Source organism: Hypanus sabinus, chromosome 4 (genome assembly GCF_030144855.1).
Source record: "Hypanus sabinus isolate sHypSab1 chromosome 4, sHypSab1.hap1, whole genome shotgun sequence".
Taxonomy (NCBI): Eukaryota; Metazoa; Chordata; class Chondrichthyes; order Myliobatiformes; family Dasyatidae; genus Hypanus; species Hypanus sabinus.
The window spans coordinates 133,965,826-133,982,208 of NC_082709.1; the positions used below are offsets into that span (position 1 = coordinate 133,965,826).

The following is a 16,383-nucleotide window of genomic DNA, read 5'->3' on the forward strand; positions in this document are numbered from 1 at the left end:
CAGAAAGTCATTTTCCACATATATATTGAAATTACCTAGCACCATCAGTTCTCTTCACCACAAGACTATCACTAAATTGTCATACTGCTTGTGCAAAGTCCTGAACAGAATGAGTATAAATTTCTTCCAAGTAAACTGAAGGCATTTCCCCTAATTTAAAGCATCAATTAGATTCTCTAACTATTGTTTTATCTTCCTTTCCAGCTACAGTCTTAGGCTCAATTAAATTATTTGCAACTTTGGTATTATATTTGATGTTTAGAAGTTTTTTCTATCATATAGCTACACTATCAAGATAGAGATATCCACTTCAGAAATGATGACTAACTATATCCTGACTTATTGTATCCAGAGAGTCGTGCCTCTGTCTCATTTCCATCACAACACCCATCATCACTGACTCCCACTTGAGCAACATGATTTTAAAACTTGCATCATTGCTTTTCATTATCATACTTTCCCCATTCCCCCTTTATAGTTCCCTCCAACTACAGATATCAGTCTCCCTCCAATTCTGGCATAAAGGACATCCCCTGATATCACCATACATCACTCAGCAATAAACTTTGTTTGATAATTTGCCTTTGAAGCACCGTTCAGCATTTTACTATGTTCATGTTGTTAAATAAATACAAGTTCTTCGTGTTATTTTTGAGAAATGCTATCAATGTAGGCAATACTATTTTTGTGAACTAGCATTTTGAAAGGACACTCTGCTAGCCTATACTGTTCTTATTCTGCTAAATATGGCAACACTAACAATATGTTACCGCATTGAAGCAGGCTGGCTGTTGTCTTCCAATTCATCAGCATTCAACCACTCCCAGTTAACTAAATCCCAGTCTGGAAGACCAGAATGACAGATGAAGCATTGGTCATTACACTCTGTCAATGAATTCCATGTACTTTTCCCCTAATTTTATATTTTAATTATTTCTTAGCATCAGAGACAACATTAGGTGAAAATTTTCAGGAGCCTCCTGGCAAGGGTTTCAATGAAATGCCTTCAGCATCAAGGTCAGGTGAGTGCAAGCAAATGGGAACTATGAGCAGTGCACTGAATCCAGCTCAATTTAGCCCAGGAAAAATTGATGTCTAGCAGATAGCTTCAATGGCATATTTGATAGTTATTGTTTTTCTCATTGTGTGATGTATTAAGTGACCAATATTGTGAAGCCTGGTTATTACAATTTTTTTTATAATTAATTCTAATCAAAAATCTTGGAAAATTCCAATTACCATTAAATTCATTAACCTCCACATCTGGGGACCCTGTGTAATATTGTTCACAAAGCATCTTTGCAGTCTCGTATGCATCTGCACAAAGAAAATGAAAATCAAAGATTAAACTATACAGCTTACATGATACAAGTAAAAGTGAAAAATATCAGCTCAATCTGGTAGAAATGTGCAGCTTCGTTATGCAACAGTCGTACAATTTCTCAGTTCTTGAGTGCAAAAGATCAAACAAGTTCATAATTAACTAGAAACATACTGTACATAACAACCACTCAGGTATACTTCCTTTGGTTATCTATTGTAGATTACCTTAAATGCCTCCTCATCAGTTTAAGTATGAGGAATAAACAGTGGCGATGAGCGGACTTAGTTGTGTGACATTTACCTCAACATTACATGTTGGAAATATTAGGTTTAAATATCTTTTCATTTCAAAGTTTTACTAAATCAAACTATTTGTATCAGCTGAGAGTCCATATTCAACACATGGCTAATACAACCAGTAAACCCTCTTACTTTAAATCTGTATCAACTCCTATGAAGTAGAAATTTTTCCAGATCTATCACTTAAGATATCCACAAAATGTTGGTGGAACACAGCAGGCCAGGCAGCATCTATAAGGAGAAGCACTGTCGACGTTTCAGGCCCAGACCCTTCGTCAGGACGGAAACGTCGACAGTGCTTCTCCTTATTGATGCTGCCTGGCCTGCTGTGTTCCACCAGCATTTTGTGTGTGTTGCTTGAATTTCCAGCATCTGCAGATTTCTTAGTGATCACTTAAGATATAATGATATCAGACATTCTACTAATCTGTTTAAGGCTGTTATGTCAAATATTGATCTAGAACAGAGGATACACAGTATCCTGAAAAAGCCATCCTGACATTTTTGAAGTAATTAGGTGGGTAGGCAGGGACGTGTTGGGAAGAGGAAACTTTTATATCTTAAGTAAATGAAACATTGAAAATTATTTTCTGCACTAATCATTGTGATTGAAATGGGAAAGGCAATACATTCCAACTTGTAGGCTCTACATTTTGTTTTTAAATTGTTATTTATGCAGCCAAGTCCCAATAACAAACCAAATTATCACAGATAGTATATTAATTAACTAAAATATAACAGATTTGGGATAAATAGGACACCTTCAGGTTGACAAACTGTAACTAAAAAGGTACCACAGACATCAATGTCACAGTTCTAACTGTTTATATCCAGATTAATAACCAACATGAAGGATCCAAGTATTTATGCCAAATTTGTAAATATCACGGGAAAGGAGAATGCTGCAAATTTGCAAAGAGATTATAGAAAGGTTAAGAAGATGAGCAGAAATATGGTTGACGGATTATGACATAGTAATTGACAGATTATTTTCTCTGGTTAGCAAAACAGAGAAACAGCTTAACAGAAGATAAACTACCCCGACCGAATCCTGCAATATCAAGGGATCTGGGTGCACCACAATAAGAAAAACAAAATTAACACAGAAGTGTAGCTAATCCCCTGATTTCACCACTGTCAATACCTTGAAGGCTACCACTGACTAGAAACTGAATTGGAGTAGCCACATACACAGAACAGATTAGAGGATAGGAATTCTGCAGCAAGTAACTCGACTCCTAATTCCCCAAAGTCTGTCCACCATCTACAAGGCTCGTGTCAGGAGTGCGATGGAACATTCTGTACTTGTCTAGTTAAATGCAACTTTCATACTACTGAAGAATCTCAACACAATGGAGAACATAGCAGCCCCCTTGATAGGCATGCCTTCCACAACCATTCCCTCACTTTACCATCAGTGTACATTAATTAGCAACTGTCTTCACCATCTAAGGAGGCACTGCAGCAACTCACCAAGAATCTTCAGGCATCACCTTCCAACTTCAACTAGCTCAAAGGCCAAAGGCAACAAAAGCATGGAAACACCACCAGCTGAAAAGTCACACACCTCCTGTTTGGAAATAAGTAATCATTCCTTCACCATTGCTGGGTCAAAATCCTATATCCCAAATAGGATTTCGGGTATACCCATACCTCCATAACTGCAATTGCTCAGGTTGGCAGCTCATCACCACATGCACAAAGCCAACCATGGAGAGGCAATTAAATGCTGGCTCAGCCTGTTAAGCTTGCACCCCTTGAATGAATATATTAAAAAATACAGGATTTTGAGAGGGTCTGACAGATTAGATACTGACAGGATGTTTCTCTTGCTGGGGGAATTCAGAACTCAGGGATATTGTTTTAAAATAAGGGCTGGTGATTCAAAACCAAAATGTCAATAACTTTTCAGTGGGCCTTGAACCTTTGGAATTCTCCATGCCAGAGAGCTGTAGAAGGGCAAGTTATTAAATATATTCAAGACTAAGATAGACATTTTAAAGATAAAGAAATCAAGGATAATGAGCAACAGACTTGAAAGTGGAACAAGCCAAAAAAAAAAATCATACCAGCCAGGTGATTCAATTACAGAACAACTCCAAAAGGCATTAGAGCCAACTTCTAATATACTTCTCAAATTTTTATTAGATTCTTCTGGATTTGACAATTTTTTTGTAATCTAGAATGAAAGGGATATTTTCCTCACTTTAAGATCTCATACCTCTAACAACATCTGCAACGTTGCAGCTCGGATCAATACTTCCAATATGCTTAGGATGTGCCGGATTTGTATTACCACCAAAAAGGAGAGCTGCCAAGAATAAACCAAAGAAAGCAATGAACATACTCTCATTTTGTAGATAAAGCTGATAATCAGTCATATCACATAAATTGTTCTATAATATATTTTATGAAATAAATTATTAAAATGTTATAATAGTAGTGCATGAAAACAAGTTTGAAATTATCAAAATTTCTCATCTCATATTTAGATACACATGAATTTAGATATTTAGAACCTTTGAATGTGCTTTAAGATATAAATGTGTCCATTTTATTCGAGTCATAGAAAAGTGCAACACAGAAACTGGCCCTTTGACCCATCAATAGAGAGAGTACAGAGAAGATTTACTAGAATGTTGCCTGGGTTTCAGCACCTAAGTTACAGGGAAAGGTTGAACAAGTTAGGTCTTTATTCTTTGGACTGTAGAAGGTTGAGGGGGGAACTTGACAGAGGCATTTAAAATTATGAAGGGGAATAGATAGAGTTTACGTGGATAGGCTTTTTTCCATTGAGAGTAGGGGAGATTCAAATAAGAGGACATGAATTGAGAGTTAGGGGGGAAAAGTTTAAGGGTAACACGAGAGGTAATTTCTTTACTCAGAGAGTGGTAGCTGTGTGGAATGAGCTTGTCATTTAAAGTAAAATTGTATAGGTATATGGACAGGAAAAGAATGGAGGGTTACGGGCTGAGTGGGACTAGGTGAGAGTAAACATTCGACATGGACTAGAAGAGCCGAAATGGCCTGTTTCCGTGCTGTAATTGTTATATGGTTATATAAGTCCATGCTAAGCCATATAAACTGCATGCTCCCATCAACCATAATCCTCTATATCCCAATCATCTCTGTAGCTCTCCAAACTTCTCTTAAAACATTGAAATTGAGCTTGCATGCTGCACTTGTGCTGGTACTTAGAACCACAGAACATTACAGCACAGAAACAGGCCTTTTGGCCCTTCTTGGCTGTGCTGAACCATTTTTCTGCCTTGTCCCACTGACCTGCACCTAGACCATATCCCTCCATAAACCTCTCATCCATGTACCATCCAAGTTTTTCTTAAATGTTAAAAGTGAGCCTGCATTCACCACTTCAACTAGCAGCTCATTCCACACTCCCACCACTCTCTGTGTGAAGAAGCCCCCCCTCAATGTTTCCTTTAAACTTTTCCCCCTTCACCCTTAACCCATGTCCTCTGGTTTTTTTCTCCCCTAGCCTCAGTGGAAAAAACCTGCTTGCATTCACTCTACTTAAACCCATCATAATTTTATACACCTCTATCAAATCACCCCTCATTCTCCTACGCTCCAGGGAATAAAGTATTAACCTATTCAACCTTTCTCTGTAACTCAGTTTCTCAAGTCCCGGCAACATCCTTGTAAACCTTCTCTGCACTCTTTTAACCTTATTAATATCCTTCTTGTATTAGGTGACCAAAACTGCACACAATACTCCAAATTCGGCCTCACCAATGTCTTATACATTCCTTCGCATCTCTGTTCTAAATCGAAGCCCATCTGTCCCAAGGCCTTATCCTAGACTCCCCCACCATGGGAAGCATCCTTTCTACATCTCTGTCTAGGCCTTTCAATGTTCAGAAGGTTTTGAAGCAATCCCCCCTCACCCTTCCAAATTCCAGTGAGTACAGACCTAGGGCCATCAAATATTCCCTGTATGATAACCCTTTCATTCCCAGAATCATCTCTGTGAACTGCCTCTGGACTCTCTCCAACACCAGCACATCTTTTCTTAGATCAGGAGCCCAAAACTATTAGCAATACTCAAGGTGAGGCCTCACCAGTGCCTTATAAATCCTCAGCATCACATCCCTACTCTTGTATTCAAGACCTCTTGAAATGAATGCTAACATTGCATTTGCCTTCCTCACCATCGACTCAACCTGCAAGTTAACCTTTAGGCTGTTTTGCACAAAGAACCTCGAGTTCCTTTGTATCTCAGATTTTTGGATTTCTTTTCCCCATTTAGAAAATAGTCTGCACATTTATTTCTACTACTAAAGTGCATGACCATTCTCAACATTGTATTTCATTTGTCCTCACTGACAGTCTGAATGCACACTATCTTTGCTTTTTTTTAAACCAGCCATCCTATTCTGAGTCCATTCATTCTCATTCCCACTCCCCTGCCAAATTAGTTTAAATCCTCAACAGCTCTAATAAACCTGCACATGAGAATATTAGTTCTCCTTGGGTTCAGGTGCAACTCAACCCTTTCATACAGGTCATAGCTCCCCCAGAAACATACCAATGATCCAAGAACCTGAATCCTTTCCCCCTGCACCAGCTTCTCAATCACACATTTATCTGCCAAATCATCCTGTTCTACCCTCACTAGCACATAGCATAGGTAGCAATCCAGAATTTGGATGTCTCCTAGAAGTCTTGCTTATCAGCTTTCTGCCTATTCTCCAAATTATCTTTTCCTTCCCATGTCATTGGTACCAATATGCAGCAAGGAATCTAGCTGCTCTCCCTCAGTCTCTAAAATGCTGCGATCCAAGATGTCCCTGACCCTGGAACCTGGGAGGCAACATAATGTTCCGATGTCCTGTTCACATCCACAGAATCTCCTGTCTTAAGGCACTGAGTACTTCTGATACTTAGCATTGCCCCGACATACCATTAATATTTAGGTTGCTGGTAAAGAATTCTATCCGAGTTTTACATTTAAGCACATTCCCTATAAGCTCTCCATATTTGGGCAGCTAGGTCTTCATTACAATTAAAATCTCAACATGTCACAATATGCTTCAGTTTGCTGGTCCTAAATGATGAAGTAATAATTTGTCCTGTTCAGCTGGATGTGCAAAATGTGCTGAAATCCAATAACATCTTATATTCATCCTTAACAGTTCCATAGATTCTGGTGACAACTTTGATCTGGCTGATCATGACTAGCTTCTGGGTGGATACAAAGGCATGATTCCAAGATGAAAACAAATTTCGCTACAGAGTAATTTCAATCACATCATTGATCATCAATTTACAAAATACAATCCCCTCCACCAAAAGAACCAATTGTCCCACTATATCTTCACAAGAAAGCGCTTGAAAAAAAAATTCAATGTATAGTTCAATTTGCTCTCACCTTTAATACAAAGTACTTACTGTGCTGGTTGATAAGCATCCTAAATGAGATACGGCTGGTGTAGAAACGATCCAGAAAGTATTGAACATTACAACTTATAAATGGGTCAAAGCCGAACTTCTCCTTATATTCAATAACCCCCTGAGCCATGGTTGGTACAACATCATTATGTCGATTTCGGATTTTAATCAGAGATTCTAGAAAACTAAGGTACAAACCACATTTGTCATACGAGAGCTAAAACATGATTAAATCAAAAATGAAAAACATTTGAAAAGGACTTGGGACTGAAGTACACTAATGTATGAAACTGCAAATTAAAATACCACAAGAACTACACACACTTTCATGGAGTATTTGCTGGTCATTTTCCAACATTTGTTTTTCAGTCACACACCAATCATCAATCAAATCGAAATACATTTTAAACTGCAGAAATGAGCACACCCAAGCCTGAAAAGTTTACTTATGAAACAAATAATACTTACTCATCTAACACTTGTGGATCTTCAGTTCCTTTGCTCTGAAACTCAAGTAGTTCTAAAAAGCTTTGCATGTACCTGCAAGGTGAAAAAATTAGTTAACCAAAGAACTTACTGTTTTTTTAAACTTAACCAAAACAAAAATCATTCAGTAATCATACTTCCTGGATAAATTAATTATCTAACAAATTAATAAACTGCATAGATTTAACTAACCTCAAAAATAAATAACCATTTTACAATCTTCAACACTTTTTGTCTACAAATTACTTTGGGACAAAAGAAGTTTTCAGTCAGGGCAAGTGAGAAAAGGGGAAGAATACTTAGTGCAGAAACTCAAAATGGCGTACTAAATAAAATAAGCAAACAGTGTGAGGCACAATGTTACCAAAGTAAAGAGAGATGGGACAAGGCAAAAGTGGCCTTGCTGTGACTTGATGACAAGGGTCAAAATACATGCCAGTAACATGAGCGGAGCAGGTAATCACAACTAATGGCCCAGTAATACATCTGATACCCAATGTGAAAAAGGTTTCAGTGACAACCCGTATAAAATTCTGACCAAACCATTGAATGGATTGGATATGTGAACAAAAATGGAGGTTAAAGGGTGAAATTCCTATCAGTAGGGAGACAAAAGTGGGTAGAGAGGTGAGGTACATGAAAAATTGTATAGCAGGGAACAGAAAGATGAGAGAACTGGCTCAAAATATAAACATGAGAAATAGAAGGAAGAGGGCATCAAACGATCATAAGACATAGAAGCAGAATTAGGCCATTCGGCCCATTGAGTCTGCTCTGCCATTCACTCATGGATGATTCTTTTTTCCCCTCCTCAGCCTTTTCCCATAACCTTTATGCCACGGCTAATTGAGAACCTATCAACCTCTGCCTTAAATACACCTAATAACCTGGCCTCCACAGTCGCCTGTGGTAACAAATTCCAGAAAGTCACCACCCTCTGGCTAAATTTCTCCACATCTCTGTTTTAAATGGATGTCCTCTATCCTCAGGCTGTGCTCTCTTGTTCCCTAGACTCGCCCACCATGGGAAACATCCTTTCCACACCTACTCTGTCAAAGCCTTTCAACATTCGCAAGGTTTCAATGAGGTCCCCAACTCATCCTTCTAAATTCCAGTGAGTACAGGGCCAAGGTCATCAAACAGTATGACTGGATACATTACTGCTTGGAGTGGAGGCTCCAACACACAAGATCAAAAGAGGCTGTAGAGGGTTGTAGACTCAACCAGCTCCTTCTCAGATCCAAACCTCCCCACCACTGAGGACATCTTCAAAAGGCACTGCCTCAAGGGAGAGGCATCCATCATTAAGGACCTTCACCATCCGAGACGCGTCCTCTCCTCATTACTGCCATCCAGGTGGCGGTACAGCAGCCTGAAGAACATACTCAGTGTTTTAGAAACACCTCGTTCCCCTCTGCCAAGAACTCATGAACACCACCTCTCTATTCCCCTTTTGAACTCATTTATTTTAATTTTTTTATTGTAACAGAGTAATTTTTGTCTTTCACTGTACTGCTGCCACTAAAGAACAAATTTCAAGCCACATGATTCCGATTCTGAAATAAAATGCTATGAACAAAAGGAATTCTCGGTGAGACATGTTAGAATACAGATCAATACTGCACAGAAACAAGACGATGAAAGCAAGTTAAATTAATCCCAACTGCCTGCACATGCTTAATATCTATTCACTCTTGCATGTGTATGTGCCTATCTGGTGCACACCTCTTAAATATCACTATCATTCCACCACCCACCTCCACTCCACAACCCTACTCCTAGCAACATGATCTAGGCCTCTACCACTCTAATTTAAGGGAGGTAATTTGTGGAGAGTTTGCAGACTGTTGCAAAAAATACAAGGAGGTGATTGTAAGTTTCCACATTTTGATTGGGGCTCCCATACTTTAACAAGGTTGGATAGGATAGAGTTTGTCAAAGTGTTCAGGAAAGTTTCCTTAGTCATAACTGGAGCAAGAGCAATACTAGATCTCTTATTAGGGGATGACACAGGGCAGGTGACAGAAGTTTGTGTAGGGGAATGTCTTGTAGCTAGTGAGCATAATGCCATTAGTTTCAATATAATTATGGAGGAGCGTACATCAGTCCTCACGTTGAAATTCTAAATTGAAGAAAGGCAAATTTTGATGGTATCAGAAAGGATCTGGTAAGTGTGGATAGCGACAGGTTGTTTTCAGGCTAAGGAGTACTTGGTAAACGGGAGGCCTTCAAAAGTGAATTCTGAGAGTACAAAGTTTACATGTTCTTGTCAGAAGGCAAGGATAACAGATTTATGAAACCTTAGTTTTTGAGATATATTGAAATACTGATTAAAGAGGAGGAGGAGGAGGTACACAGCAGGCATAAGTAGGAAGGAACAAATGAAGTATTTCAGGAATATAGAAATGAAAGGGAACACTTGAGGAGGAAATCAAGAGTACTAAGAGAAGGCAAGAGGTTGCTCTAGCAGACAAGGTGGAAGAGAACCCCAAGGACTTCTACAGAAATGTAGAGTTCTAAAGGATCTTCAAGGGACAAAATTGGTTCACTTGAAGATCAAGGTGGCCATCAATACATGGAGTAGAAAGAGATGTGTTGATCTTAAATGGATTTTTTTTGCACCTATATTTACCTGAGCAATGACAAAGTCTGTAGAAATGAGGTCATGGACTATATAACCATATAAAAATTACAGCATGGAAATAGGCCATCTTGGCCTTTCTCGTCCATGCCGAACATTTACTCTCACCTAGACCCACCTACCTGCACTCAGCCCATAACCCTTCCTTCCTTTCCTGTCCATATACCTATCCAATTTTTTTTTTTTAATGACAAAATTGAACCTGCCTTTGCCACTTATACTGAAAGTTCATTCCTCACAGCTACCACTCTCTGAGTAAAGAAGTTCCCCCTTGTGTTACCCCTAAACTTTTGCCCCTTAACTCTCAACTCATGTCCTCTTGTTTGAATCTCCCCTACTCTCAATGGAAAAAGCCTATCCACGTCAACTCTATCTATCCCCCTCATAATTATAAATACCTCTATCAAGTTCCCCCTAAACGTTCTACGCTCCAAAGAATAAAGACCTAATTTGTTCAATATACAGATAACAGAGAAGGCAAACTAAGGTAGATAAATCCCTAGGGCCTGACACAATGTTTCCTCAAACCTTGTGGGTGACTAGTGCAGAAGTTGCAGAGTCCCTAGCAGAGATATTGAAAATTTCCTTAGCAAATGGTGAGGTGCCAGAGCACTGGAGGATAGCTAATGTTGTTCTGTTGTTTAAGGCTCTAAAATAAGCCAGGAAATTAGAGGCCAGTAGTGAGTATGTTATTGGAAGGTATTCTATGTGATGAGATATACATGTATTTGGATAGACAGGGACTGATTAGGGAAAATCAACATGGCTTTGTGGGTGGTAAGTCATGTCTAAACCAATATTACAGAGTTCTTCATGGAAGTTACCAGGAAGGTCAATGAAGGCGAGGCAGTGGATGTTGCTTACATGGACCTTAGCAAGACCTTTCACAAGGTCCCGCATAGGAGATTGGTCAAAAGGGTTCAGTCACTTGGCATTCAGGTTGAGGTAATAAACTGGATTAGACATTAGTTCAAGGGAGAAGCCAGGGAGTGGTAGTAGTTGGTTGCCTCTGTGACTGGAGGCCTGTGACAAGTGGTGAGCTGCAGGAATCAGTGCTGGGTCTGTTGGGGCTTGTCATCTATACCAACGATCTGGATAATAATGTAGTAAACTGCATCAGCAAATTTGTAGGTGACACCAAGATTGGAGGGCAGTAGACAGTGAGGGCACCTATCAAAGCTTGAAGCAGGATCTGGACCAGTTGGAAAAATGGGCTGAAGAATGGCAGAGATGTTACATTCTGGGAGGACAAACCAGGCAAGATTTACACAATGAGCGATGGAGCACCAATGAGTGCAGTAGAACACAGGGATCTGGGAATGCAGATCCATAACTCCTTGAAAGTGGCGTCACAATTAGTTAGGACCTGAATTAATGGGAAATGTTGAATAGGTTACGACTTTAATCCCTAGAGCATAGGAGAGTGAGGGGAGATTTGACAGAGGCATACTAAATTATGAAGGGTATTGATAGGGTAAATATAAGCAGGTTTCCCCCCCCCCCCCCACTGAGGTTGGGTGAGACTAGAACGTGAGGTCATGGATTAAGGGTGAAAGCTGAACTGTTTAAGGCAGGTGCTCCCAATCTTTTCTAGGCCATGACCCCTTACCATTAACCAAGGAGTCCGTGGACCCCATGTTGGGAACCCCTGATCTAAGGCAAACATGAAGGAGAACTTCTTCACTCTGAAGGTAGTGAGAATGCAGAACCAGCTGCCAGCGGAAGTGATGATTTCAAGTTTGATTTTAACATTCATGAGAAATTTGGATAGGTGCGTGGATGGGAGTGGTATTGAGGGCTATTGTCTGGGCGTAGGTCGATGGGGCTAGGCAGATTAATAGTTCAGCCTGTTTCTACACTGGTGTTCTATGACTCTATGATTTTCCAGGTTAAAAAAGCCTTGATTTTCACATCTCCTTTAGACTTTCCCCTTCTCATGTTACAGCTACCTCTAGTAACTCCACTTTTCAATCTTGGAAAAAATGTCTAAAGATACCTGTGATCAACAAAACACGAGCTTAGGTCATCCACAAGCTCAAGTCTAAATTGAAAGCGGGAATGCTACATGGCAAGTGCAAGCAAGCAAGGTTTAAAAGCAGACACCTGCAGAGCACAGCATTAGTTGTTGGAAAGTGGGTCAAAGAACAGAAAATGAACCAGTAACTAGATGCTTATACTGGAATGCTTGACACAGCAGGCACCAGCGCTCGTTATCAGATTTAACGGATCAGTAAGAAAGAAAGGAGATCATAAAACATAGAACAGTACACCATAAGAACAAGCCCTTCAGCCCGCAATTTTGTGCCACACCAATTAAGTTAGTAATCAAAAGGCCAACTAATCTCTTCTGCCTGCACAATGTCCAAATCCTTCCATTTTCCTCACATTCATGTGCCTATCCAAACGTCCTATGCAATGACCTTCACTCACCATAAATGCATGCCCTCTGGTATTTGACGTTTCACTCCTGGAAAAATGACATTGTCTGCCTACTGTATCTATGCCTCTCATAACCTTATAAACCTCTATCAGATCTTCCATCAGCCTTCACCGTTCCAGAGGAAAAAAAACAAAATTGTCTAACTTCTTGTTGTAGCACAAGCTCTCTAATCCAGACTGCAGTCTAGTAATCTTCTGCACCCTCTCTAAAGTCTAAAATAGGGCCACCAGAAATGTAAGCAATACTTCTAATGTGGCCTAGAGTTTTAAAAGCTACAACATAACTTCCTGACTTTTAAATTCAAGGCCACGACTAAAGTCAAGCATGCTATAGTGTAATACTTTAGTAATACTTAAGTAATATTGTTAATATATTGTTTGATTAAGTATTCTTGGTTTGTTTGTAAAATTCATTATGGGTTATATGTAAGTATATGAATGGCATATGACATCATGCTACCACATCACATGTGTGCACCTCACTAAAGATAAAAGGCTAACTGGACCCATTTCCCAGCTTCAATTTCGATTAATTTCTCGAGTTACAAAACAAATTAGTGGTGAGGAGGAAGTTTTAAAATGAACCCAAGATGACTACTTACCTGTTGAAGCATAGCAGATTTTTTTCTTCAGAAAGGGACAGAGAGGGTCAAGTTTTAAAAAGGCAGAAAATGGACAGAATTAACAAGCTATGAGTTCATAAACAGTGAAAAACCAGAGGATAATAACAAATAACAAAAAGCATAAATAGCTGGCTACATTAGAAAGACAGACGTATTCAATTGCACAACAGATAACTGGATGATGTATACTGAACAGATTGGGCAGTAGTTTGAAAAAATGAAATAGTCAATGAAAAACAAGTACCAGTTTTGCTGACTGCATTGGTTAAAAAACACAGTTTGCTTAGAAGTTTAACTGCTCCAACCAAACCAGTCGAAATGAGCTGTGATGATGTTGTTAATGTAATGCTTTAAGTTTCATAAGCAGAATCAAAAGGAAGAGGAGTCGGCACAACATTATGGGCCAAAGGGCCTGTAATGTGCTGTAGATTTCTATGTCTTATGAGTCCATTTCAGCTTATATAGCTGATTTGAAGAGATTGTCCAAGCATTGTCAGTTCAGTGGAGGGTTTAATGGCACACTGAAAGATAATAGAGAGGTCAGCTCACGACAGGAAGGATGTGGAAATCACAGAAAGGATGCAGAGGAGATTTACAAGGATGTTGCCTGGATTGGGGAGCACTCCTTATCAGAATAGGTTGACTGAACCTTGCCTTTTCTCCATGGAGTGACGAAGGATGAGAGGAGACCTAATAGAAGTCTATAAGATGATGAGAGGCATTGATTGTGTGGATAGTCAGAGGCTTTTTCCCAGGGCTGAAATGGCTAACACGAAAGGACACATTTTTAAGGTGCTTGGAAGTAGATACTAAGGAGATGTCAGGGGTAAGTTGTTTTTTGCTTTTTTTTTTAAATACAGAGAGTGGTGAGTGTATGGAATGGGCTGCCAGCGATATTGGTGGAGGTGGTTACAATAGGGTCTTTTAAGAGACTCCTGGATAGGTACATGGAGCTTAGAAAAATACAGGGCTATGTGTAACCCCAGGTAATTTCTAAAGTAAGTACATGTTCAGCACAGCATTGTGGGCCGAAGGGCCTGTATTGTGCTGTAGGTTTTCTGTTTCTGTTTAATTTGTGGAATATCACAAGAAAGCATTCAAAAACAGCTTCTAACAGTTAGTACAATTCACATTTAAAACAGCAGTTGAAATCAATGCATCAACAGAAACAGCGAACAGAGATGCAATTGAGTTGCAGTCAGGAAGGAAAGTAAGAGTGAACAAAATTGCAACGTCTGTACGGAAACTAGTGTGGCGCGTGGTTAGGGTGTTTGACTAGTGACCTGAAGGTCGTGAGTTTGAGCCCAGCCAAGGCAGCTTGTGTGTCCTTGAGCAAGGCACTTAACCACACAATGTTCCATTCTACCCAGCTGAAAAATGGGCAAAAAATGTTGGGGGTCAACTGGCGTCCTGTCTGGGGTGGGGGGGGGAGGGGGAGTCCTATACTCTCAGTCACTTCACACCACAGAAACCGGCACAAGCACTGGCCTGATGAACCACAAAAGCTCGGGACAGGACTTTGACTTTGATACAGAAACTGCCCTGGGTGAACAAATTGTGGCAGGGGCTCACATACACCAGACCAATGCAGGTTTAAAGGCAAATCTTGCAGAAAATACAAAGAGGGACACATACAAAGAAATAAATGGAATGCACAGGGAAGAGAAAAAGCCAAGATGCCAAGTTGCAGTTTCAAAAAGTGCACTAATCTGCATGCGCTTGATGAAAAATCTGATAATGGTGAGAGCGACACATAACTGAGTAGCCTTGAAATTTACTACGTGAAAACTAACAACAAACAAGCAATATGGCTTACACCATATTTAAGTGAATCGCAAGTTAATCAAAAAGGAATTGTACACAGGCCCAGCTGTTTCAGTCATTCCACAAAATGATACTGAAAGGCATTTCAAAGAAGCCAGTCGATATCCAACTAAGAACTCAAACTGAAGAAAAGATAACTCATGGGAATGACGTTCATAACAATGAAATAAAACAACCAACAAGCCACATTAGGTATGCATGTGTAAAATCAGGAGGGCCAGGATTGTGGGGCTGTGATTGGCTTAGACAACAATAACTTGATTGGAGATCCAGCCACAATTTGCATGCCAAATCCCCTGCATCAGACTCAACTGAAAGCAAATTAAGAAAGGTACTAGGTGATGCCACAGCAGTATTCAAGGATGACACTGGAAACCTCAAATGTATCAAGGGTAAAATAGTGTTAAATGAAAATTTCATAACCAAGTTTTACAAAGCCCATCCATTTGTTCTTTATACCATTTGTGATAAAGTAGCCAGTGAACTAGATTGCATGGAAGCTGAAGGAATTCTTTCCAAGGTTGAATGGAGCCCATGGGCATTGTCACTGGTCCCAGCAGCCAAGTAGGTGGTTTCTGTCAAGATCTGTGGTGACTTTGAGGTCATCATCAACACAGTACTGAAGGTAGTTCAATACTGTATGCCCAGGATAGAGGATATCTTTGCAAACCTTTCTGGAGAAAAAGACTTTGAGCAGCCCAAAGTGTTTCTCGACATCAACACTCACAAAAGGCTTTATCATTATAATAAGCTTATTCTGGACCAGATGCAGTAAGGCTTTTAAAGCACCAATTGTTACCTGAATTACATCATTGTTACTGGTGAGGACGACAAGGAACATTTTCAAAATCTCAGGATAAGTGTTAAAAAGATTAGAAGATTATAAGCTCAGAGCATTACTCAACAAGTATGAATTCTTTAAACCAATCATCGCTAACTGCGGTCACACCATTGACGCACAAAAATTACATAAGTGTGTTGAGAAAATTCAAGCAGTGCTGGACGCCTCAAAGCCAAAGGATGTGTCACAATTGCAGTCCATTTTACGATTTGTCAATTACTATAAGGGTTCCTGCCAAACTTGGCTACTGTGCTCCATCCTTGAACTCATTACTACAGATTGGGAAGAAATGGTAATGGACAAAGCCATGTGAGGAAATGGTGACATCAGACACTGTACGCACACATTATGATCCACATCGTCCAGATAAGCTTGCCTGTAACATGTTGCTTTATGGTCTAGATGAAGTCATGTCACATGTTATGAGTGATGGAACTGAACGCTCCATACCTTTTGCATTACGTTCCCTTACCGCTGCAGAGAAAAATTACGTAGAG

The 16,383-nt window shown here is 39.7% G+C and overlaps 1 protein-coding gene across 4 annotated transcripts in view; it reads right to left on the reverse strand.

Moving 5' to 3' along the window:
- The window catches only part of pdk3a (pyruvate dehydrogenase kinase, isozyme 3a), a 69,017-nt gene that overhangs the window by 15,980 nt on the left and 36,654 nt on the right, over positions 1-16,383 (reverse strand). For all 4 annotated transcript variants that reach the window (XM_059968182.1, XM_059968183.1, XM_059968184.1 and 1 more), the window contains exons 3-6: positions 7,501-7,572; positions 7,033-7,217; positions 3,845-3,934; positions 1,240-1,317 (exon numbers count right to left, since the gene is read on the reverse strand). In XM_059968182.1, the coding sequence (XP_059824165.1) occupies positions 1,240-1,317; positions 3,845-3,934; positions 7,033-7,217; positions 7,501-7,572 (425 nt within the window). The remainder of the gene's footprint in view (positions 1-1,239; positions 1,318-3,844; positions 3,935-7,032; positions 7,218-7,500; positions 7,573-16,383) is intronic.